Consider the following 24,007-nt stretch of genomic DNA (forward strand, 5'->3'; position numbering starts at 1 on the left):
ATTTGGACCATCACACACCGGTGCATGCCCCTACTCTTTTTCGAAAGGTGTAGTGGGTTCTTTTACGTGCGCTGGGTGTGGCTCTCCCCAAACACGGGACCTCCATTTAACGTCCTATCTTAGTAGTAACCCTATCATACTGTGTCAGGTAGTACTCTGTCACTTTTTAATTTCATTGCCAACTTTCAGCCTTATGGTCGAATTTGTATCATACACAGCAGTGCCCTGCCCTAACACCACAATACCATTTCGAAGTACAGGAATATTCCTGTCTGGTCCTCTTCTGTCCAAAAGTACTGATGTCACTTTTATTGGGCAAATGTGCATTTTCAGACAGAAAAAGAACAACAAGTACATGTAGAATATCAAACCATGCAACCTTAGTCAGGTTCACACACACACACAGCTTACAGCTCAGTTACTTCACCTGCGAGGCAGCACAGATGTGGAAGGCCTTGAGGATGACGTCCACTACTCTCTGGCTGGTCAGCACGTTCCCCCCCACAACAGCAGCAGTGTCTGACGGGTTGAGGATGCAGTTGTGCGGCATCTGGATTTTGACTGGCTTCAAACAACCCTGCGTATATGAAAGACAAAACCAACATGTTTTTCTAAGAACTAGGTCATCATTCTGGAGAAATATGGTAAGATTTTTCAGTTTAGAAAAAAATCTATCAATGAAAAAACAGATATTTAACCAGTTGCCAATAAAGAATAACAATATGCAAAGATACCAAAACTTACGAGGCACTACAAGGGTCTGAACAAACAAACAAACAATAAAATAACGGAAAATAATCTAGATGATCAGTGCATGGATCTGAGCATTACCAGAACCAACAACATAGATTACCTTTTACCAGACCTATTGTTGACACCTGTCTTACCTGGTTGAGTGGAATGTCATGTGCTACCATACACCTGAGGCAGTAGATGAGTGCAGACGAGGTGATAGCTCGGGGTGCGTTGGTGTTCCCAAACACCTCGGGACCAGTCCCGCTGAAGTCAAACACTGCAGTTCCCTGGAAGCGTACAAGGAAAAATATTCAACAACATTTCTGTAAGTCAAAGAGAAAGTATAAATGTTAAATCAAGTCCTACTGAGACTCAAATCACACTTTTGTAAGCTCTCAACTGTAACTCTTGAAATTTTCATGGTGGTTTTATGTTTGCAGTTTCTGCTGTGACTGCTTCCCCGCTGTGTTTCCAATATTGTACAGCATGTGATTGTAGCACTATTACAAATTTAAAAACACTGTGAACACTCCAATTTCTCTTTACCACGAAATTAAATCAGTGTGAACCTTAAGGCATTTACAGTACATGTACTTCTAATGTTGTGTACTATTTTCATCTGTTTTATTCCCACATGGTCTTTTTTGGAGCTCTATCATGTTTCTCTCCCCATCACATTCCCCAATGTGGCTTTCATTCTCTACTATTGTTCCCACCTTTTTTTCATCAATGCTGACGTTCAGGACCAGGGGAGTGCCATCGTCCATGTGGTCCTCAGCAAACAGCTGCGTCGTGCCAGTCCTGGCCTTGGTCTCCTGGGCAATCTCCCTCAGCATGTCCCGCACTGCCACCTCAGCATTGTTCTGTAACAGGAAGGAATTAGGAATGATTGTTTGTTTGTTTGAGCCTTTACCTATTCATGATCATCTTTTCTGCATCTGTATCTATATGGTCGGTATAACTGCCCTTTGGCATAACACACCAACTTTGCAGCCAAGTGGCACAGCAGCAGCTGGTTATATTACACTAAACGACCTGCCGCAGCTAAATTTAGCATATCTAGCTGTATAAGCATTGTTTTATCGTGTAAGCTATGTGATCAGGAATTGCTCCTACATTAGTTGGTGGCAAAGAGTTGCACTCTAGGATACATGTAGTTCTAGGGAAAACCTCCATTCTGGGTCAATGCCAAAAGCTTGTGTACAATCATGTAACACACTTAACTCCCTCACATCTACCTCAGCTACAACGGTAAGGAATCAACATTAAATACTCACCTGTATGTAACCCATATAAGCCTGAACCACGTCCAGCCCATAAGCATCAATCAGCTCCTGCACCAGTTTGATGCCCTTCTGGTTGGCTGCCACCTGGGCCTGCAGGTCGGCCAGGTTGTCATGGAGATTCCTGGTGCCTGAGCTGCCCGGGATCCGACCCGGAGCCATCAGCCTCTCTGTAAGGGCTGTCAGAGACGGCAGGAATGGATTCACAGGTGAAAGTCTATCAGAAAGGTAACTCAACAGAATCCTAATATAGAGTAGAAAAGTCTCTGTTCAACTTGTTATTGTTGAGGTCGTCAGATGTTAATCATCTTGTACAATGTTATGCTGTTTTGATGATGTGTATATCTTAACTAATTACAGTGTTCTAGAGGTGAAGATAACTGCAAAATCAATACAATTTAGTCCCGATAAGGACTTTAAGGTTGATTGAACAATAAATTCTAAAGACTTATCTACATGTCTACATCTAAAATGTTACACAAAGCATATCAAATTTCATTTTGCTTTTCAGGCACAAACCTTCCTGCATGTATTTGCCATTCTCTACCAGCTTGAAGGACTTGAACACTGCTCCTTCCTCACTGAGAGACTTTGAGTGTGCAGGCATGGAGCCAGGTGTAATACCACCTATATCTGCATGGTGCCCTCGTGATGCCACAAAGAAAACAGGTCTCTCTTCTCCCTTGTAGAAAACCTGATGAGATAGATGAAAACAAACTTTCTGTACTTTTGTTTGGAAAAAAAATTAAGATCATGATCAGATGATACAAATATGTAATTTGTACTGATGAAGACCTAGTGATAAAGTAAAACTATAACCAGGCAGGGAAAGAAATCTTGATGTTTTTAGAATGATGACTGAATAAATGACAAATGTATCTAGTGGACTTACTGGAGTGATAACAGTGAAGTCGGGGAGATGGCTGCCCCCTGCAGAAGGGTGGTTACTCAGGATGACATCACCACGATGGATGTCTTCTCCTAATTGTCTCAACTGTATGTTAGGCAGGGTGAAAACAAGTGTTTGTAGTTTTAATGAATAACTATCACTCCTAATACTCTGACAGTAATACTGAAAAGCGTAAACATTATCATCCCAGCAATATTATACTTAAGTTTCTCCATCAAAGACAATTAAGTACAGCTCTGTCCTGCCACTTGCTATATAGTGTAATCAAACATGACAGGGTGTGTGCTACTTTACCAGTAACCATGGTGACAGCTGTCTAGTCTAGGGCATTGTTTGGAACCAAAGAAGAAGAATAGGAAGAAATAGAGCAAAAACAATATGTTTCCCTTTTATGAAAAAAAAAAATAAAATATAATTACTGTATGTATTTTTAAGCCAAATTGACCTACCTGGTACTGGACAGTTTCCTGCATGGCCCCCAGGTGAACAGGGATGTGAGGTGCGTTGGCCACCAGTCCACCATCTGGACCAAACAGGGCACAGGAGAAGTCCAGCCTCTCCTAGATATGGGTACATGAGGAGCTGTGGTTTTGTATGGGAAGGTTGCTTCCACAAACACTAATTAGGGAAAACACACTGAAATTAAAGAATTTCCTCATTGACTATGCAAATTAAGTCACAATTGAAAAAGCTGTCTAAAGTAAATGTTCCCATGTTACCTTGATGTTGGTGGATATGGCCGTTCTCTGAAGGATTCTACAAAGGAGAAACATCCAATATTAGCTTAAGAACACTCAGATTAATGAGTGTACCTTACATGTAACAGAACTTTGGGAAATGCTTTCAATACAAGTAAGAAATGTCTATCAAAGACACAAACAAATAATAATGAAACCATGAAAATGGAGAGGTTTCCTTGATTTAGATGGAAAGACAGAACCTACCTGCCCATCTGTTCAGCAATGCTCATGAAGCGATGGGAGAAGATGGAGAGCTGTAGAGAAAAATTTAAATGCTTAATGTACAGTCTATTCAATATACTTGTCATCGAAATTACAGTATTGCTGCATGCAGATGTCAAATGCAAAGTAACAAATCATTAGAATTATTGTGAAATTCAATGCAGGTGTCCAGGTCAGAAGTCCTGTGGTTATCGACCCTGCCTCTTGACCAAGAGGTTGGGAGTTTGAATTTTGGCTGTTGTCTCTTACCCAACATGCACCCTACTAAAAAGAGTCACAGTGCTGAGGACTGCGCTGAGTTCCACTGTTCATTGTACCTGTTGAGAAGAGACACTTTCAGAAGAAATGACTACAGTTCACCTGTATGGCATCCAGCCCTGTTCCTATCCTCTTCTTCCCAGCAGTGCCGACTGCTATCTTCACATCCCCCTCTGGAGTGATGCTGGCACTGCAGTCAGGCTCCACTATGATGGTACTAAGAGAACAACAAAAGACAACATCTTTTTATACCCTGTTCTTAGATGTACAAAACTTGAGAGTGCTTCCTCCCATCTCTAACAAGACATGTGTTTCTTTCTTTTCCAAAAGGTCTCGTTATCCTGAAATGTATGTTGCTCTGTAGTTTTTATGCGTGTTGTATGCATGCATATGTGCTAGTTGTGTTTTGCACTTATTGTTATCATATGTATGTGTTTTTATGAATTCAGGAAGGGTAGATCAGATTTTCAGGTCTAATCTATAGGATTTCTATTGAAACATCAAAACCCTCTGTCATCATAATATCCTTAAAGTTTAAAATATCAAATAATACGGCTCATAACCATAACTGTGATAGGAAAAGCACATCATTATTTTTGCACCTGTTTTTCTCGATAAGAATGGCTGGGCCATGGATGTCGTGGTCACATGACAGATCATCCAGGAGGTAGACATTGGTGTCATGGTAACGGTTGTCAAAGTAACACTTGGTCACCTGTAGGATGACATTGTTTACACTTTTGTAATGTTTTACCCAGAACTGTATACAACAAAACGATATGAAAAAAGGAATAAATGGAGCAGAAAGGATCAACAAATCTTTACGATCATTCCTTCTTTTCACCAACTTTCTTCAGCCAAGTATTCAGTGTTACCTCCCATTTCAATACACTTGAAATTTCCAGATAGAGCCACCCTTCTGTATTGTTTTTTCGGAAATGCATACAGTATATCTGAATATTGATGCATTTATGACAAGGTTTTAATCCATACAGTCTCACAATTACCTATAGGTAACCTATTGACAGGTGGCAATTCATCGGTAATTATGCAAAACAAACAAATACACAGTCACTCAGAATATAATTTCTCCAAGAAAACCATGAGAATCTCACCAGCTCCACCCTAGGTGTGTGACCTGAGGGCCGTATCATGTGGTGGTCACGTATCCCCGTCTGACCAACCCCACGTACGCGGATGTCGTCCACTCGGATAGGTCGTCCTGGGATCGTGAACCCAAACTCACGCATGTACCTGTGAGATGAGACAGACAAGGGGTTCTCTCACCGATGGTCTATATGCACTTGTCACCGAGAATCAAAAGTGGCATACAGATGGTATTGGAGGCTTTTCAAATGAAAACCTCATATTGTCACATCTCTTTACAATTACATTCTCACCACTTTAGGTAAGGTAAACTGAAATCCTTAGTTATTATATATCAACTGAGGCCGTAGAAATTGTGTACCTGCGTCTGTAGTAAATAAGAAGTAATATAACTGCCCTTCAATGAAAACGACCAATCAAAGATAAGAATAAGTCGGGGCATTGAGTACCTGTCTGTGAAAGACTTCTCAAAGTCTCCCTCCCCGCATGTGTTGGTACTTGGTGGATATCCATGGGAGGAACACATCAGGGCGCAGTCTGTCCTGTCATACCTCAGGTGGAGGAACGCTTCTGTCTCGATCTCATCCCTGCAATTTTAGTAGAAACAAAAATAAATCAAAACATCGGTAGGCGAAGAACTTGAGACAAAATCGTAAGTTCCCCTGCAGTACCATAATAAGCTCCTAGGGGCCCAAAATATAATCAGTTCAATGTCTTATCAAGATCTATGCACATACTAAAAGGTATACAATATAGACCAATATAGACCAAATACTATTAATAGTAGTGCTACCAGAAACTTAAAACCACCGCAAACACTCCAATTGTTCCATACTGCGGAATTAAATCATGAGAACTTAAATTAAGTCATTTACAATATGTTTACATCAACTAGACATTCCTTTCGTTTTTAAATTCAGATTCTGTCCTCAAAAGAAGAATACTAACTCTGTGAAGCCCTCAGTCTTGAGCTCCTTGATGCAGGTTTGCCTGAGGGCTGCTATTCTCTGGTCAAGCAGTGAAAAGTTGTCTGAAAGGAAACATCAAAGAGACAACATAATTGTATAATGTTGAGATGGACACATTTGATGTTACACAGTCAGTTTCCAGCAATCTAAATATCACACATGGATTTGAAATTTAACATTCTCTCCTTATGACAAGACTTCTGTAACTGTGAGGATTACCTTTAATATAGTTGACAGCACATGGCTCCTGAGCCTCGTGGACCACATCGGCCAGAGCCATGCCATAGGCAGACAGGATACCAGCATACCTGCAGGCACAGAGGGATGGTAATGAGCTATGGTAGCGTAGTGCGCGTAGTCCAGTGGTTAGTGATGCTACCTCTGGAACAAGAAGTCGTCAGTTCGAATCCCGGCTGTGTCACTCACACAACATTCCTTAAGGGTATTATGCTGTGGTCCACTGTTCATTGTACTTGTTGAAAAGAGCTAGGGGAAGTTCCCAGGTATAATGAACCTGTAAATACGGCAGATAGTGTCTGTCTTCTTTGTCACAACCAGCGGAAGATTAGCTCTTCTGGTTCGAGATCACTTACACTTTTTAAAAATAATGCATGAATAGGTTGACTAAGGTTAACCTCCTTGGTTAGGCTAATTCACACTCTGAACCTCATGAGAAGTATTCCAGCCACTACATGTAATACCAATATGTGACTAATGTTACATTCTACTTACTTTAATGCAGGGAACAACAAAGCAAAGGAACAGACTGAAGTATTCTAACAGCTGTTGTTACTTGTTATAATAATCCTTACCTGTGAATGAAAACAGTGGACATTCCAAGAGACTTTGCGATGGCACAGGCATGCTGCCCTCCCGCACCACCGAAACAGGCCAGGACGTGCTGGGACGTGTCATGTCCTTTGGCCTACAGTGATGTACAAATATCAGACATTACCATATATCGTATACATTAATATTTGTGATAACAGGACACAGATCTTGCATTGGCATTTACACATACTGTATGATCTCTTTTTCATGTTTCTATTAAGAATAGTGGTGTTGAATGGCCGAGTGGCTGGGGTAGGGTAGGGGACACAAGACCAAGATGTCACTGGTTCAATTCCTGGAATTCCTGGCTAGACATTATGTCCTTGAGAAAGGCTCTTTACAAAAAATTCCTCAATCCACACTGGTGTAAAATTAGAACTTGACTTCAGTTGGGGAGGCAAAAAGTAGTGGAAGGGCTCCTCCTTCCAATACCGTAGCTTTGAGACTACCTTTACATTTTTCATGAAGGATGTATCCACACTGTGTGATGTACCCACCTGTGTCAGTGCCCTGATTGGTCGACACATGGCCTCGTTGGCCACCTGTATGTAGCCCATGGCAATCTCCTCCATTGTCATTGGCTCTTTCTTAGTGCCATTTGATTGGCTGGCCTGGAAGTCATTGACCTTGAAAAAACAAAGTTGGAGAATAGGTGCTGCTTTAACAGGGATGGCCCATGGGTGTGATCAAAGATGACAACACAGCAGAATAAAGTAATAATGGGTATCTAATGGAAAAACAGTCATTTCTTAAGAAGGGAAAAATTGATGAAGTAGGGACATCTAAATGTAAGAAGTTAATTTCTTTACTAAAACCAGAAGTGATGGAGTGGTACAAAGCAGGTATGTTAATTTTTTACCTCTTGTGTAAGGTTTGAGAAGGCAGTCATAGTTGCAGGCTTGTCCAATGGCTGGTCTTCATTTTCCCCAAAGATGTAAGGAAAATACCTGCCAGTAGATTGAAATAAAATATTAAAGTGTGTGCTTGTGATCAAAAAGATGCTCAAGATAAATGATGTAATTTTATGATCCAAACAAGTTTTATGCATTCTGGCATTAAAACATGTATATGATGTACAGCATAAGACATTTCTCAAAGTTGAGTTTTCAGTTGAATAAAAGATGACATAAACTTACTCCGGTAGGAGTCTCCCCAAACACAGGTTGGCATCAGTTACTGTCAGGGGGCCACCTGTTCCATGAAATAGAAACTCAATAAACCTTTATGATATCATATTCTATAACAGAAAACTGAACACAGGACACAAGTCATATACTGTAACATGTATCAGTACAAACCACTTTTGGAAAGAAAAGTGACCGAGAAATAAATATAGCAAGTCCCTAACACCACCATGTTTGAAAGATGCCCCCATTCCTGTAGCCCATATATAGGATGTGAAAGTATAGAAACTTGTAGTTTAGAATGTAAGAAGATAATGCTAGTTTACCCAAATGTGATGTATCATTTCTGATGTTGAATGTAACACTTTCCCTCAATGAACCAATTCATAAAGCAAGGGATACAGGGTCACACAATGGATTTAGACAAACTAGCATAACGCACACCTTTCTTGTAGCAGACTGGCCCAGGATGTGCCCCAGCTGATTCTGGTCCAACAACAAACAGTCCCGAGCGGAAGAACAGTCTGGAACCCCCACCTGCTGCCACTGTGTTGATGTCAAGCTGGGGAAGAGTGATTGACAGGTGAAATCACAAAAGAAAAACAAAACAACTTACCGTAACAATCAAACTGGACTTTCAATTAATGTACATAGCTGAAGCATTACAAGGGCATCTACCATTGGCTGTAATGCTACAATTTGATTGGTCACCACCTAGAGGACATATATTGATTAGTACATGGTAGGTTCTCTGTCTTACCTGTGGAGCTTGTATAGTCACCCCAGCTGTAGTGGTCTCAAACACATGTTCATATTCACCCGCATACCTGCTCACATCTGTAGATGTACCTGGGAAAGGTGAGACAAATGTAGAAAAATTAATCTAATTTTCAGTTACAAGCAGCTATGTCTCTGCTCTTTAAGGACAACGAGGACATGTAAGTAAGTAAGGTATGTGACAAATTAAGTTATCTAAACACCCACTTTGATAAAGCTGACAAATGTTGGTATTCCAACTGTAACAAAATGTAATTCAGGACTGTCTCCAGGACCCGTACTTCTGTCTGGAGATGGAAAATTGCTTGTTGGAATGGAAAAAAATTTACCCCATCCGTTAAAAAAAATTAGAATTTCAAAACATATTTTCCTAAGCTGAAAATGACAGATTTCAAAACAACAAAATCAACAACATGGGCTCCCAAACAATGAGGGGGACAGAAAAAATCTAACACTGGAGACAGCCCCGATACAGTTTACAATTCATGTATGCAATGACACGCAAAGTTTCCTTAGTAAACAATGTTACTGTCTTACCCCCCATGTCAAACCCTATGACTGGTTGTTGGGTTTCCTTGTCGAAGGTCGTCATGCCGTAACCGACCACTCCTCCAGCTGGACCGGACAGGATCGCATGGGACCCGTTAAATCTGTGGGATGTCAGGAAAAGTATGGAAACAAAAAAATGCAGTATTATGGTATGTGGAGTTAACAAGAAAGGCAACATGTTAACCTTCTCCCTGCTGCCTAACTCTGTAGACCAAAAGGGAATTTGGTGCAAAAAAGGCTGCTTCAGAGTGCTAAAGGTTAAAACATCTTCAAATTCTGAATGTTACTGTTACAGTATTATTATAATGTATTGATGTGAAATGTTATATTGAGACTTCTAACTAGACTGAGACTTCTAACTATGTTGTATAGAGACTTCTGACTTCTATCTAGACTGAAATGTTGGGTTAGCTCACTTGTCCATGGGGGTGAGACCTCCGTCCGACTGCATGAACAAGACCTGTGTGTTCTCTAGGCCTCCTTGGAAACCACCCCCAAAACTGGCCAGGTACCTCTTAATGTGAGGAGTCAAGTATGCATCTGCACAAGCTGTAAGAAAGTTTAAAAGAGTGAATACATTTTTCTGGTGTTAGTTACTAGTAGTAGGTTTGCATGGGCCAAAAAGATTTTCCTGATTGTTTTATGAACATGATTTGACCTGAAGAACACAGGTGATTAAAAGTTGGAAAGTCTACAAAACCAGATAATGTTGAAATAATCTGCCACTCCAACACAGGGTCAAATCTAGAATTGTGCATCATAGGTGAAAGCTTGTGGTCTCCTTACCTGTATAACCCCTGGGCACAATACGGAACATGGGCATGACTTCACTGGACAGGGACACCTGGTGAAAACCCATCTCTCTAGCCAGCTGGCCCACCTTTTGTTCATGGCCTGAAAAACTGAGTTCAGAAATACAGTAGCTATAAACCTTTGCACATGGAAGAATGTAAGGTTTTCACAATTTCACACCAAACTGACACAAATATCAATATTGTGCTTAGAGTTAGATATTAGAGGGAGGCCGAGGAGGATATGGTTCTAAATCTTAAAAGGAAATAGTGTTTGTGTGGTGGCAGTGATGATAGAAAGTTACCATGTTTGCTGCCATTTAAAGTTCACATATTCTCTATAAGGTAGGCTCCCAGAGTATGATACAATAATATAGAAACACCTCTGCCTTGACTTACGTGTAGGAGTGCATGAGGACGACGGCCAGGCTCCTGATGCCCCTGTCCAGTACAGCCTGTAGGTCTGCACGCAGCTGTACCTCATCCAGCTGTTCCCACACATGTAACTGTCAAGAAGCACAACTGTCATGCAACTGTCAAGAAATACAGCACAGTTTCTGACAACAGGCTGTCCTACAAATTCTTTTACCAAATTCTGGCTCTTGAAGCATTATCAAACAAACACAAGTCATACTAGCTTGAATAAATCAAGCTTCTAGCGGCCCCTTTCACTGGTCAGACCCTAAGGGAGGAGGCCCAATAAGCCCCCGACAGCGAGGGATTGTGAAACACAGGCTAAAGCCATACAAGCAATGGGAATTTAGAGATAGAATCAGTGATGAGACCTTCTCTCCTGTTGTTCCAGTGACAGTCTGCAGGTTGTGAGGTTTGTCTAGCTGACAGGACTCCTGCTCCAGAATAACTCGCTCCTTCACTTCCACAACCTCCTCATACAGAACATCTGGGATCACAATTTCCTGGAACAAAAAAGTTTGAAAACTGATTTTCTGGCAAAGTCAAAGGATATCAGTAAACAGATTCTAATCTAACAAAATATATGCTCCATCACAGAGGTTCGAAATATTTTCAAACAGCACCAAAGTAAACTAGGTTAGTATGGACCATAATGATATACTCTTCAGCACCATGGACAGGGCATATGGATGACATAATAAACCGATCCTGGCTGTCAATCACAATTAGCAGTTCAACCAATAAGGGTACAGCAGTTTGCATTTGACCAATGAGAGTGTGGTTGCATGCCCATAAAGTATTTTGCATTTTTATGTTTTTATTTTGCATTTCTACATTTTGACGGAGGTGGGCGGGCTATGGGATTGGTCTATTTCATTGGCTTTGCATTGCTGCCAACTAAAATTTAAAAATAGCCGAATCATGTTGAGATTATATCAATACAAATTGTGAAGAGCACTGTGTAAGTACTTGAAATGATATTTCTTACCAGATCAAAGATGTTTGGGCGTGACTGGTTGCCGATGTGGAGCAGATCCTGGAAGCCTTGTGTGATGACCAGCGCCATACGTTCACCTTTCCTCTCCAGTAGTGCATTAGTGGCCACTGTTGTGCCCATACGTATCCAGCCTATCAGGGACGGGTCCAGGGGCTGGTCAGCAGGCATGGGGATACCTGTTTCCTAGTAGGTGGAGATGGAATAAATTAAAGAAAGTTTTGTTGCAACTTCATGCCTGAGGGCTAATTGCAAACAAAATCTGTTACCTACTTTGCAATATATTCCTCTGATTTAACGTTATGTCTCAATGACAATATTGATAAAGGATTTCCGACTGACAAAATTAGTGGCTTTACATTTGAAGTTGCTAATGAAAAAAGGTTTGAGGAAACACATCTACAAATACTCCCTTTTAATCTACTGATTCATAGCTAACGTTATATATTATGGTTGTAATAGCAGCTTGTTGACACAGAACGTTGTTAATAAGTTATGTGTTAAGCAATACAATGTGCTATTGATAATTCATTGGGATTTACTGCACAGACATATGCTTGTAATACTGGTAGTGCATTTTGCTAAGAAAAATGAAAGTGCTTTGTCATTGGTAACTCGAGATATTTATTTAGGTCACCATGACTCAGGCCAAAGTTCATGCCTAAAGGCATCATAGCTGAGAAATAAAAACATACGTTTCTCTTAAACTTCATTAGTGCAAGGTGCATTCCACTTCCAAGCACTGTCATGATGTTCGTTCAGAAGAGGGCAAAAGTTCAGCCTCGTATTACGTCATGTTATAAAGTTACTCTGGTGAACGCCCCCAAACTCTCACCTCTTCCATGATCCTCCTGATCCCCTCCAGCGGGGCGTCGGGGTAGTTGGCGGGGTCCTCGGACAGCAGCTTCATGACTCTGGTCTTCCCTCCCGGACACCGCGCGTACACGTCCGTGAACGTGCCGCCGCGATCTATCGCGAACTGGAACAGCTTCTTCATCGCCGCGTTTGTGGACATCTTCTTCAGCATCGTGTGGAGTTAACCTCTGACCTTGGCATCGTCCACTTACATAAAGGTCATATTTTTTATAGAAGAAAACAAAGGTGTAGTGAATCTTTGTCGGTCATCACCAACTATGATATCTTAATTGAATTTATATTAATATGAACCTATTGAAAGTGATATAATTTGCCATAATCTATGGGAGTTGTTGATATTTTATGTGTCACAAAATACGACACCCCCGTTATTGGTTGATTGTGCCATTCAAAATGGCTGGTCTGGAGATCATTTCTGACCAAGGCTACCGCATCGATGGCCGCCGTTCCTCGGAGCTCAGGAAGGTCTGTGCCCGCATGGGGGTGTTCACGCAGGCCGATGGATCGGCGTACATCGAGCAGGGAAACACCAAGGCGCTGGCCACCGTGTACGGTCCACACGAGGTAACGTCGCTTAGTGAAGTGGGGAGGGGGGCTTGTGTACTTGGAGCACATGGACATGATTTGATCCGATATATGTGATTGACATCTGTACCAGACAGTAAACCAACGTAAAAAACTTCACATTATGTTAGGAATTTGTGCAGGAGGCTGTCCAACTTCAATGATTAATCTTGGCAACCATTTTCATTTTGCCTTTATATACAGGTGAGAAAGGGAAGAGGCAAGATCCAACATGACAGAGCTGTTGTCAACTGTCAGTTCAGCATGGCTACCTTCAGCACAGGGGAACGGAAGTCCCGGCCAAAGGGGGACCGGCGGTCACAGGAGATGTCCATGCACCTGCGCCAAACGTTTGAAGCTGTCATTGTCACCGAACTGTTTCCCAGGTCACAGATAGACATATATGTACAGGTATGGTCCCTTTGTTTCCCGCCTGGTACGATAAATGTCAATCGTACAAAATGTGGCAAAGAAATTTGGATTTTGAAAAAAAGTATGTTGCAGTCCTGCTTCTTGATCACAGTAGATTTACGGCAAGGTATGACAAGGTTTCAATTCTTTGTCCTTTGGAATTTTTATGTAAAAGCTGTTACATTTAATGAGTGATGCTGTACTCATACATAAAGCATAATTACAAATCATAAAGGCAGTGCTGAAACCCATGACAGCCCAAAAGTGAACAGTAAAACTTTCTTTTCAGATCCTACAAGCAGACGGAGGTAACTACTGTGCCTGTGTGAATGCGGCCACTCTAGCAGTGATAGATGCGGGTATCCCCATGAAGGACTATGTGTGTGCCTGTACAGCAGGCTTCATCCAGGACTCACCACTGTTAGACATCAGTTATGTGGAGGAGTCAGCGGGAGCTCCCTTCCTCACTGTTGCCATGATGCCAAAATCTGAACAGATTGTCCTGTTGGAGATGAACTCAAGACTACACGCAGGTTTGTTACCCTTATGTAGATCAAGGCATAGATTTTTTGTAGAACTTAGAAGCTTGCAATAGTTACTCCAATGATTCATATTCAAGATAGAACTTTGGCAGTTACTGATGAATCTTTGATTTAACAATCACAACTTAGAGTGGCAAAAATGTGTATAGTTGTAAGATACTGTAAGCACAAGTACATGGTCCCTGAGGTGTGCAGTACCTGGGATCACTATATGGTATGTGTACATGCACTCATGCAGATAACAAGACGTGCAATGATCCTTCAAACACGTGTTGAAGGAGTTGAGATAAAGACATACATTTTTGTACTTTATTTTTTCTCTCATATAAACTTGAAATCTAACCCCCTTTGTCTTGCTCCCCAGATAACATGGAGAAAGTGCTGGACCTGGCGACGCAGGGATGTAAGGATGTGTTTGCTGTTCTGGACAGACATGTGAGGGACCATGTCAGCGAATCACATGCGCTCATGACGGCCTCCTGATGACGGCTGCTGAAGGCTGGAAGAACCAGATTTAGTTAAAAAGAACTCCATCTGTATCTGTACCTCTAACACTGTTGATGCAAAGAAGATCGCAGTGGAAGAACAGAGATATCTATTTTCTATTTTTCCTTATTTTATTAATCTGCTAATTATTACCACCTGTGGTATTGACTGCTGGTAGCAGAATCACCTGTTATTTGTGTTAGTCAATGGCAAGTCTTGTGTGGACTCTGTTAGTTATCATGAAAGCTGCTCTTTATCTGAGTGTGTACAACGTGGAGAAGTTTTTATACTGACAGGCTGAATAAAAGTTCTGAACAGGAACTATGTGGCTCCAGATGTCTTATTGAGGGATGACTGCAGTGTGATAGATGTCAGTTAGCTGAGAAATGGACAACATGGAGAAGTTTTGATGTAATGAAAATATGTTAATACTGTCCTGTATACTTAAAGTATAAGGATATCCTTATAAGTATTAAAGTAAGTGTATTCTTAGCATGAAAAATGAAAATTGACTGACGAAAGAAAATAACATTTCTCTGATAATTGTGAAAATACAATGATATTTTTCTAAGCATGTGCAAGATACTTATTTTTTTTACAACCAGCAACCAGCAATAATATTCTTGAACACTTCTGGTGACTTTCTCAATGCTTAAAAGCTTATCAATTCCTGGTATTTCGGTAGTCAAGCAAAGTCTCAAGGTCAAGAACAAGAGCAGGAAAGAAAGGGACCTAAAACCCCATAAGAGCCCATTTGGTTTCGCGTCGCAGATTGGCCATATCTGGAAATGAGAGCCGCTTTGTTGGCGAGATATTGTCCTATTCGGAATGAGGGTTCCACAATGGAATTTGTGATACCAGGTAGGGAAGGAATTTCCGCTTGATGAAGTTAAAATAAAGGACACTTATGTCATTTTTTGGCTTCCATCTTGTCACAGTGTACTTATGATATCCATTATATTCCTATGTCTTATTGCACTATCAACTAGTGCTGTCCTTTTGAGTTAACATTAACATACTGTATATTCAAAGAGCTTGAAGCACACAGCACAATTTAACTAACATTGAGCAGCTAAGTCTCTCCTTGAATATATGTAGTACTTGACTTAGTTCGTTTTTCAGAGTAGAACGTTTAATAGTTTTTGTTTGTTTTTAAGACTTTTTATATCTCGTCAGCGGTCAGAGAAGGCCAGATAATTTTTAATATGTTTCCAAAATATTCGGCAAAACATGCGTGAATGAGTCGAGCTATGTTTTGTCTAGATGCCAGCCGTGGACAAACCACATGCAACAGCTATTAAAAGGGGTTCTCGAAAAATGTTGATTATGATCCAACATAAAAGGAATGTTTTGATAATATTTGTTACTTATAAATATATATTGAATATATTTGCTTCCTCTGTGGTATAGATGTACTGTTTTGAATAAAACTTTACTTGGACTCGACCTCCCTATACAGTCAAATGTTACAGCCCTAAGGAATGTAGTGCGGAGTTTGAAGTTTTTGGCGGTAACTGATCCCGGGACCGACCCTGTAAGTAATCCGAGTTTCTTTCTGTCAATCGTGCACCAACTCCTCGATTCTCTCTCTCTACCGCAAGCACGGAGCATGCGGAGGGACGTAATAGATAGCTGATGGGAGTGGTCAAGATATCTGGATATAACAACTGTCCCGCCCACCGAGGGGTTTCTAGTCTCCCCGAGGGCGAAGCGTGACCGTTACGTTTTAGGCTTCACTCTGATTGGAGAGAAACATAAATCTGGAGGGACCGCACTGGTTTGGGCCGGAAAATCACAGGTCAAACCGGCCAAAAGATCTCCAGGGGATGCTTTGGAGTCAAAACAAGAGTTCATCGGGCGCTGTGACAAGGGTTGAATGACCCTAAAGCCAACAACCTACTGTTACACCCGGGCCCGTTCCGCTTGTTCGGATGACCTAGTTTAACATCAGTTAGAGGTATGTGACACTTTGTTTGCACTTCTCTATCAAAATCGTGAATATATTAGATGACTACAATCTTTGAAGGTCTCTCTCTTACTCTCTCTCTCTCTCTCTCTCTCTCTCTCTCTCTCTCTCTCTCTCTCTCTCTCTCTCTCTCTCTATATATATATATATATATATATATATATATATAGGTCTACAAAATCTTTATCTATCCGTCTCTCTATACATAGGGTATACTGTCAGTATTATGGGTCACTAGTGATTACTTAACAACTTGTTCCTTGGGGACACCAGGACGTCTTCTGCATAGAGGCTGTCCAAAATAGCACTAGTAAGTGCCTGACAAACTTTTGCCCGTCTTGTAGACTTAAATTGTGAAATGTTGGGGCCTCAAATTTTTGGCAAATCTCAACATTGGTACAAATTTGTCATTAAAGATAAATATCATAACACTGTATCCTATGCAATAGATTCACGATAACTACAACGTACAACTTGATCAACGACACCTGTCTGGAAAAGCAATTTATTCAGGTTTATAGAAAAGTAAAGATGATGTATACTTTGTAACGCAAACCCCCGCTCGTCAGGGCTTTTATGGCGATTCAATCAGCCTAGTATACTAGTGTTCCCTTTTCCCTTGAAATCAAACATTCAAAAGGAAGTACAAAATATTTTAACAGATATACATAAAGTATTGCGATGTCGAACTCATAAATTCACGTCCGGAGTTGAGCGCCTCGCCGTCATAGCTGCCTAATTCATGTCGCCCAGGATAGGTTTTGCTTGGTGACTAAGAATGCCTCTCGAGCGTGCAAATACTAACAGTTAAGGACGTAACAATCGTCACATTCTAATAAAAAAACGCGCTATTTGGTTGAATTTCCAGTAGTAACTTACAAGTGGAAATGTGGAGTGATAGACGCTACGCTCTCAGGATATGAATTTCACGGAATACATACGATCCATTACTAAAGAAACATACGATCCTTACTGTTACGAGAACATTCTTCGAACAGTGACTAGAAAATGGTAGCGAAAATACGCACCTCCAAATTTTCGACGACTCCTGTCCGTCTTGTTCACGGAGTGGCCTAGTCTCGCGAGAACACGAGACTAGGCCGAGACTTGTGACGATCTTCTTGCCTCCCCCGCCTCCTTGCGGAGCAGGGGTAGGTAGGACTTGGGCAGCTCCCAACCTCCGGTACGTTTCATCCCAGCGCGTTCCAACTGGATGTGGACTGCCTCTTTGATCTTCCTGTGAGCATTACGTGACTCGAGATCTACGATCTCTACGATGTCCTGGATTGGGCCGCAAGGAGGCGGGGGAGCCGGGAGGCAAGAAGATCGTCACAAGTCTCGGCCTAGTCTCGTGTTCTCGCGAGACTAGGCCACTCCGTGAACAAGACGGACAGGAGTCGTCGAAAATTTGGAGGTGCGTATTTTCGCTACCATTTTCTAGTCACTGTTCGAAGAATGTTCTCGTAACTGTCAAGTAAACGTGACTGATGAATTTATTCAACGACGATCCTTACTAATTTGTTCGCCATCGCGCTAGCACTGAATCTAGCTTTTTCTGGTCCTCCTAGTTGGTCTAAGCCTACATCAGTTTTAATGTAGTGTAGTTTGAGATTTTTGAGTTTAGTTTGAGTTAAGCAGGATGGGATATGCCATTATTAAGCTCTTAAAAGCCAAGATATCGTACGAAGAACTGGTTATCCTGAGTCCGCCATCTTGAATTTGGCGGCCATGTCATGTGACCCAACAAATAGTAAGGATCGGGGGATCGTATGTTTCCTAGTAATGGATCGTATGTATTCCGTAAAATTCGTATGAATTCCGTAAAATTCGTATGAATACTTTGGCACCCCTGTTCACTATGCGCGAATTAGCAGGAATCGGAAAGATATTGATCATTAAAAAATTGTGGTGAAACAGAAAATAAAGTTATAGTGATTTGGACATGCGTGTGTCAGTCCAGATCAAACGGTACCACAACACACGCACGCGGGCTAAGTACATCCGCGGGGTTAATCAGTCCAAAATACGCCGCTAGGAAGAAAACCAGCTACTATCTACAGCGTTTGAGACAAGGAAATAATACCACGCTTCATACGTATTTCTCAGCAACCAAACGTTAACCCATCTCCACTGAAAAACAACGTAACGACAAAATATTACTTCTGCTGAGAAAAGCGGGGCTACAGCTGTTGTGTGGTTGCATTCCTGGCTTGCAGTGTATAATGCTTATTGTTTGAATCGGGTATGCGTGTGAGACCGAATTGTCACTATTTTCATATTTGGATGGCCCTAAAAAGAGCCAGGGCTGCTTGCACAGCCTTCTTGTTGAGTCTCCTTGATATAAAAAGACCATTACAGACTTCTCAGGTTACGCTAGAAAACACCTCCTTTCTGTTGTGCGTAGCAACCGATAGCAAGGCAGGACATACAGTAGGCTCGGAAATGATTGCAATACCCCACTTTCTAGTATGTACATACATACATAACCCAAAATAGGTACTGAAGCAACTGGATAAAATTTTGAAACAGACGTTTCAGACAGCATCCGCTGTCTGTCGTCAGTGACTGACTGTTTCAAAATTTTATACAGTTGCTTGAGTAACTACTTTTGGCGTATCTTATTACCTGGATATCTAACCTTCATCAACGTATATACATAACTATTGCATTACGCATTTGCAGAAAGAGAAATATAGGGAAATAAACTTATCTGATACTACTTTTAAGCCAACATTCTGCTTTCCATGAGCTGTATCACAGCGGGCAGATTGATCTAACCTGGCCTTGCACCCTGCATATCGCACATTAAAGACAATACTTAAACTTTCAGATATGGTTTCAAACGTCAACAATCCTTTGACCGCAAGGAAATTACGACTGCATGACTTTCAAACACTCCCTGTGCTAGCCTCCCTATACAAGCTGGATTTAAAGATTGATTATAATTTATATATGTTCATTCCTTTCATACTAATCCTCACGTCGCCTTTTTTTTTTTTAAACCACTCTTGTCGTCTATTATACGATGTTTTAAAGATTTCCGTAGACAATTTAACGCTTCTTTCGCCTGCCAGATCTGCTGTTGGCGATTTTGGTGCCCCAAAACCAGCACCGTGTCCTCTAGAAGCGGTCACTCGCCGAGGATGTCATAAAGATCATGGCACGATGGCCAACCCGGAAGCGACTTTGCAAGTTTGTGCTCGCAGGACTTTCGGTTCTTCTCCTGGCAGTTCTGTTTGTGGTCAGGGAGATTCAATGGATTAAAGCACACCGATGTTCAGATCAGGAGTCAAGGGCTACACTTAGGAAACTGGTATGGTGCCATATGCAGATGTGTTGCTTACTTTTTTATGTATATTTATGTGTAGTGGAAGGGGCACTTGTTTACAAATGTCGTTCATATAAATCCGTTTCAAGCTAACGTTTTAGGAGGAATACTTCGTCTGATCAGGAAGTTTGTTTCAGTTTCTTTAAATACCTTCAATCTAACCTTCCCATTACATGTATAGGGTTTGAAAATGTATATATTTAAACGTTTAAACATATATATTAGCAATGGGAAGGTCAAGTGAGTGAGTGGGGAAGACAAAGCTGTGGACAGTTGGTTTATGTATAGCAGGTTGAAACAAGCTATTTTGCTGGGTGATTTTTAAACCATTTTACCTCCGGGAAGGAGGTTCACCTCCAATGGGGTTCTGTTTTTGGTTGTGTGTTCACACGTACCAGGGTTCTTTTGATGGATTTGTATGGATTTTGGTATGTGGGTAGTTATTGAGATCCCAAAGATCCATGGCATATTTGGGCCCCTAGCAGTATGTTCAGGTACTGCAGCATTACAGGTTGACACCCCCTTTCTGAAAGTAGTGTGATATAGTCCAACAACAGCTGGTTTGCCCAGTGAGATCATTGACCACAGTCTAGGACACCTGGCTTGTTGAGCACATGATAAGTCTAGGGCTATGGCATTGAGAAATGCACCAAAACTCTAAATATTTCACCGTGACGGAAGTATGAATATGAGATCTTCTTTTCTCGTTCAAAACTTTACTAGTAATTAGACAGTTGATTGATTTTGTCTCCCGAAAGTGTGGTTATTGTGGCCAAGATGTGAGTATGATAGCTTAGCAATTATACTAATAGTAAGAAATGTGTACTTTCAGAAGGAACTATTTTCTTTTCTTCATTTCTACAGTGTGAAGAGTATGCCGGCAACAAGGTTACAGGGAACCTATGCCCAGATTTGTGCACCACACATTCAATCATCTACACAGAATGTTTCAACTACAAGAAAGAAAGGAAAACGGTTATGCTTGCCGAGTGGTACACGCGCAAAGTCATACTGAAATCCAAATACGATCGTCTACAAGAGTACAACTCAATTATGTCTAGATACACGAACGATGAAGGTGTAATAGTAACTTCACAACCAGATATGGCAGCTTTTCTAATAATAGTTAAAAATCAGCTAAAAACAATGTTTGCAGTGGATATTCCATATACTGAAATGGAAACTGTCCAAAAAATGTGGCAAATGCCGTGGGAAAATCACGAGACAATGAGTGTAGCGACTTTGGATAGTCTATGGGCACTGTTTCAGCAAGACGAATATCTGATGATGCAGTATTTTCAAGGAAACAAGCATTTTCCAAAGATATACGGATCTTGTGGTCATTTCTATGTTGTGGAGTACACCCCTCCCGGTGACACACTCAGTCTACAGTCATTTTACTTCAAAAGGGGAGGAGAAATTAAACCATCAGCAAACTGGGACAAGCGCGCTAAAGTTGCGCTAAGCTTCCTAACATTAGTGGAGGACTTGAATACTTTACATACTGAACCACTTCATCTGTGTGATGTAAAGCAGGACAACTATGGTGTGTCCACACACTTGACCATACAAGCGATAGATGTAGACATGGCGTTCTTTGAGACCAAGATGCGGAGAATTCTGGGACAGAAAAGCTGCACGACAAACGCGGACTGTGAGTTTGTTCACTGTGCGTCCACATGTGACTTAACACGAAGGAGATGTTCAAAGCACAGGTCAAACAACAATTTACAGGTGAGTTCAGAAAGTGATCATTTATGTAATAGAAAATTGTAGAATTAATTGCTTTCATGTCATTCAAACACGAGTACTAGCATTGATAGTACTATATATAATATCTTTAGTATAACATCTTTAGTACCTTATCTCCAAGCAGATGGGAAGAGGGAGTTAGTAGTACCCACACACCAAAAATCTATCTAGGCCTTCTCAAGTTATCGTGTTCAAACACACACACATATATACACACTAAAGCTGCTCAGCCTAAAATATAACCTCTATTTTTCATGGAGGTAAAACTTTTTCGATCTGAAATCATCTCTTTCATCCAGGCCATCTGTAAGAAGATATTTGTGGGGCACAGGGAACACGGCCCCCCATACGGCGGGTTGTTACGCTCTCCTCCTGCGGCCATCGCAGATCGCCTGAACAAAGCACTTCAGGAATGTGTGGAGCCGTCTGATAACGACGACCAATCGCAGAGGGCGACCTCAGAGACACTAGAAACAATCAGGGACCTGCTCCAAGAATCACTACAAAGTAATGAGGCGAATAGATAGTACAGTCAGTGTGAACAAGGTTTGTATATGCAGGGTACGGCATTGGCTTGGCTATTGACAGGATGTTTATTTTACAGGATTATCCTCAGGGCTAGGGTTAGTTTTAAATAGTAGGGTTGACAGGATCACAAGGTGTTGTTCACAAGGAACCTCCTATCAATAGTGCCAAAAATCATATTGACATGGACATCCTATCAATAGTGGCAACATTTTTTTCTATTCAATTGTGCCAAGATATACAAAATGTAGGAACAACCTGTGTTTAGTGGGAAAAAATTCATATTGACAATAACATTCTGTTGATAGCCCTGGCATTTAAAAATATTGCAGGTTATACCAATGATGTGGTGGGCAGAGTGTAACTTTAAACTTTGAGTTTTTATTGTGTGGAGCTGATGAATACTAAGGACATTTGTAATTTTGTTTGAGAATATTATGTAGATGAGGCCTTGTTTGCATATCTAATAAGAAGCGTGTATAATGATTGAGAAAAATATGGAATTTTCATATTGGAAACATATGTCACTTATATCAAGGTTCTATCATCATGAAACTTAAGGACTATTCTTTAAGTGCTATTCTTGTTTACAATTCTGTCTTTTACTTTAATCTCAAAAACACTTGGAATTAGAATAGATCTTAAGTTTTCCGACATTTATTGAGGAAACATAACAAAGTCTATATCTTATTTCCACAATGCATCCACTCACTCCACTGTCAGTACAAGAACAAGTATCTTGTTGCCTGCACGTTACGTAAATACATTCCGTCATTGCAAATCCATACAGTGATCATCAACATTATCCAGCAATAACAACTATCATGACATTGCAATATAGACTGGGACAAGAACCTCAGTGCAACGCACAAATAAACTTCAAGTAGTATAAGTATACAAAAGTACACAAAAGTGTAAGTTCTTACCATCATTTCACCTTGATATGTAAGTCACCTGTGTACTGTTGGGTGCATGACATTGTCCTTACAGTACGTCATCAAAGCCATATAAAACATTTGGACACCAACAATATACAAATATATTATAATTCATTACAAGTCAATATACAAGTATATTATAAATACATTAGAAGGTGCAAGTATGCATACATCATATCCACATATGTGAGTAACTTGTGCGCTGTTAGGTGCAAGTTTATAATATATTATACATATAAGACATATGGACACCAACAATAAACAAATTTACTGCAGGTAGACTACGGGTACATGTCTTTACGGTATCATCTGAGCCATATACACTTGGACATCAACAATATGCTATATTTATATACATCATGCAAATGTGGAAATGCTTACGTACGTCATTTTACCTAGTATAAGTCACTTGTGTGCTGTTAAATGCAAGTTTTTACCGTGCATTGTAAATGTACACATTCCGTTTCAAACGGCTACGAACCAAACACATGACTTTGCCACAACCATAATTGCCAGCATCTATCCAGTGAGATGGGTGCGATGATACAGATGGCGAAGGCTGCAGAGAACATGTACACGTAGCTGACGACCACCTGGAAGGCGTCGCAAGCTAGGTACTCCTGTATGACCAAGAAATACATGGCCATCGGGACCTTGGTGATGGCCTGGAGGATGTCCGTGGCTGCCAGCGCACAGAGCAGGAAGTTGCCCGGCGTCCGGAGGTCCTCTGTGAGAAGGACGGTCAGCAACACCGCGGTGTTCCCGCCGACCGCCAGCAGCAGCGAGGCGCCCAGGTACACGAGTTGGACTTCTCTGTACGGGGAACTCGCGTAGTAGTGCGGCTCCCAGTCAAACTCTTCTGTGGCATTTGTCACGTTGAACGAACCTGTGGTGTTGTTAGATGACATTTTTACGA

The 24,007-nt window shown here is 41.1% G+C and overlaps 4 protein-coding genes across 7 annotated transcripts in view; 2 read left to right on the forward strand and 2 right to left on the reverse strand.

The window, feature by feature from the left end:
* LOC136438969 (5-oxoprolinase-like) overlaps positions 1–17,860 on the reverse strand; it is a 21,517-nt gene extending 3,657 nt beyond the window's left edge. For 3 of the 4 annotated variants that reach the window (XM_066434040.1, XM_066434038.1, XM_066434037.1), the window contains exons 1-29: positions 14,440–14,553; positions 12,539–12,765; positions 11,698–11,889; positions 11,081–11,212; positions 10,695–10,801; positions 10,291–10,406; positions 9,921–10,053; positions 9,493–9,605; positions 8,939–9,027; positions 8,623–8,740; positions 8,191–8,245; positions 7,914–8,001; positions 7,552–7,680; positions 7,036–7,148; positions 6,443–6,531; positions 6,204–6,285; positions 5,705–5,842; positions 5,264–5,402; positions 4,751–4,863; positions 4,251–4,365; positions 3,873–3,922; positions 3,648–3,684; positions 3,378–3,488; positions 2,911–3,012; positions 2,538–2,712; positions 2,013–2,197; positions 1,452–1,598; positions 888–1,022; positions 428–577 (exon numbers count right to left, since the gene is read on the reverse strand). In XM_066434040.1, coding sequence (XP_066290137.1) covers positions 428–577; positions 888–1,022; positions 1,452–1,598; positions 2,013–2,197; positions 2,538–2,712; positions 2,911–3,012; positions 3,378–3,488; positions 3,648–3,684; positions 3,873–3,922; positions 4,251–4,365; positions 4,751–4,863; positions 5,264–5,402; positions 5,705–5,842; positions 6,204–6,285; positions 6,443–6,531; positions 7,036–7,148; positions 7,552–7,680; positions 7,914–8,001; positions 8,191–8,245; positions 8,623–8,740; positions 8,939–9,027; positions 9,493–9,605; positions 9,921–10,053; positions 10,291–10,406; positions 10,695–10,801; positions 11,081–11,212; positions 11,698–11,889; positions 12,539–12,730 — 3,345 coding nt within the window. In that variant the 5' untranslated portion in view covers positions 12,731–12,765; positions 14,440–14,553. Of the gene's footprint in view, positions 1–427; positions 578–887; positions 1,023–1,451; positions 1,599–2,012; positions 2,198–2,537; positions 2,713–2,910; positions 3,013–3,377; positions 3,489–3,647; positions 3,685–3,872; positions 3,923–4,250; positions 4,366–4,750; positions 4,864–5,263; positions 5,403–5,704; positions 5,843–6,203; positions 6,286–6,442; positions 6,532–7,035; positions 7,149–7,551; positions 7,681–7,913; positions 8,002–8,190; positions 8,246–8,622; positions 8,741–8,938; positions 9,028–9,492; positions 9,606–9,920; positions 10,054–10,290; positions 10,407–10,694; positions 10,802–11,080; positions 11,213–11,697; positions 11,890–12,538; positions 12,766–14,439; positions 14,554–17,576 lie in introns of those variants that run through there. The other variant, XM_066434039.1, reaches the window with a different exon arrangement.
* LOC136438973 (exosome complex component RRP41-like) lies at positions 12,859–14,903 on the forward strand. Its single transcript, XM_066434044.1, has 4 exons — positions 12,859–13,143; positions 13,348–13,554; positions 13,844–14,087; positions 14,461–14,903. The coding sequence occupies exons 1-4, from the start codon at positions 12,922–12,924 to the stop codon at positions 14,577–14,579; spliced, it is 792 nt and encodes a 263-aa protein (XP_066290141.1). The 5' UTR covers positions 12,859–12,921; the 3' UTR covers positions 14,580–14,903.
* On the forward strand, positions 17,861–23,370 carry LOC136438971 (divergent protein kinase domain 1C-like). Its single transcript, XM_066434042.1, has 4 exons — positions 17,861–17,962; positions 19,623–19,861; positions 20,741–21,610; positions 21,928–23,370. Exons 2-4 carry the CDS (start codon positions 19,706–19,708, stop codon positions 22,153–22,155), a joined length of 1,254 nt encoding a protein of 417 aa, XP_066290139.1. The 5' UTR covers positions 17,861–17,962; positions 19,623–19,705; the 3' UTR covers positions 22,156–23,370.
* A 194-nt stretch (positions 23,371–23,564) lies between these two features.
* LOC136438348 (5-hydroxytryptamine receptor 1A-beta-like) lies at positions 23,565–23,999 on the reverse strand. Its single transcript, XM_066433114.1, has one exon. It carries the CDS (start codon positions 23,997–23,999, stop codon positions 23,565–23,567), a length of 435 nt encoding a protein of 144 aa, XP_066289211.1.
* Positions 24,000–24,007: the final 8 nt, after the last annotated feature.

The sequence above is a fragment of the Branchiostoma lanceolatum genome, chromosome 7, assembly GCF_035083965.1.
Source record: "Branchiostoma lanceolatum isolate klBraLanc5 chromosome 7, klBraLanc5.hap2, whole genome shotgun sequence".
Classification (NCBI taxonomy): domain Eukaryota; kingdom Metazoa; phylum Chordata; class Leptocardii; order Amphioxiformes; family Branchiostomatidae; genus Branchiostoma; species Branchiostoma lanceolatum.

Coding starts and splice junctions, on each gene's coding strand:
- LOC136438973 (XM_066434044.1), top strand. CDS start 12,922: ATGTGTCACAAAATACGACACCCCCGTTATTGGTTGATTGTGCCATTC. Junction 13,144..13,347: donor CCGTGTACGGTCCACACGAG/GTAACGTCGCTT, acceptor CTTTATATACAG/GTGAGAAAGGGAAGAGGCAA. Junction 13,555..13,843: donor AGATAGACATATATGTACAG/GTATGGTCCCTT, acceptor CTTTCTTTTCAG/ATCCTACAAGCAGACGGAGG.
- LOC136438971 (XM_066434042.1), top strand. CDS start 19,706: ATGGCACGATGGCCAACCCGGAAGCGACTTTGCAAGTTTGTGCTCGCA. Junction 19,862..20,740: donor GGGCTACACTTAGGAAACTG/GTATGGTGCCAT, acceptor TCATTTCTACAG/TGTGAAGAGTATGCCGGCAA. Junction 21,611..21,927: donor GGTCAAACAACAATTTACAG/GTGAGTTCAGAA, acceptor TCTTTCATCCAG/GCCATCTGTAAGAAGATATT.
- LOC136438348 (XM_066433114.1), bottom strand. CDS start 23,999: ATGTCATCTAACAACACCACAGGTTCGTTCAACGTGACAAATGCCACA.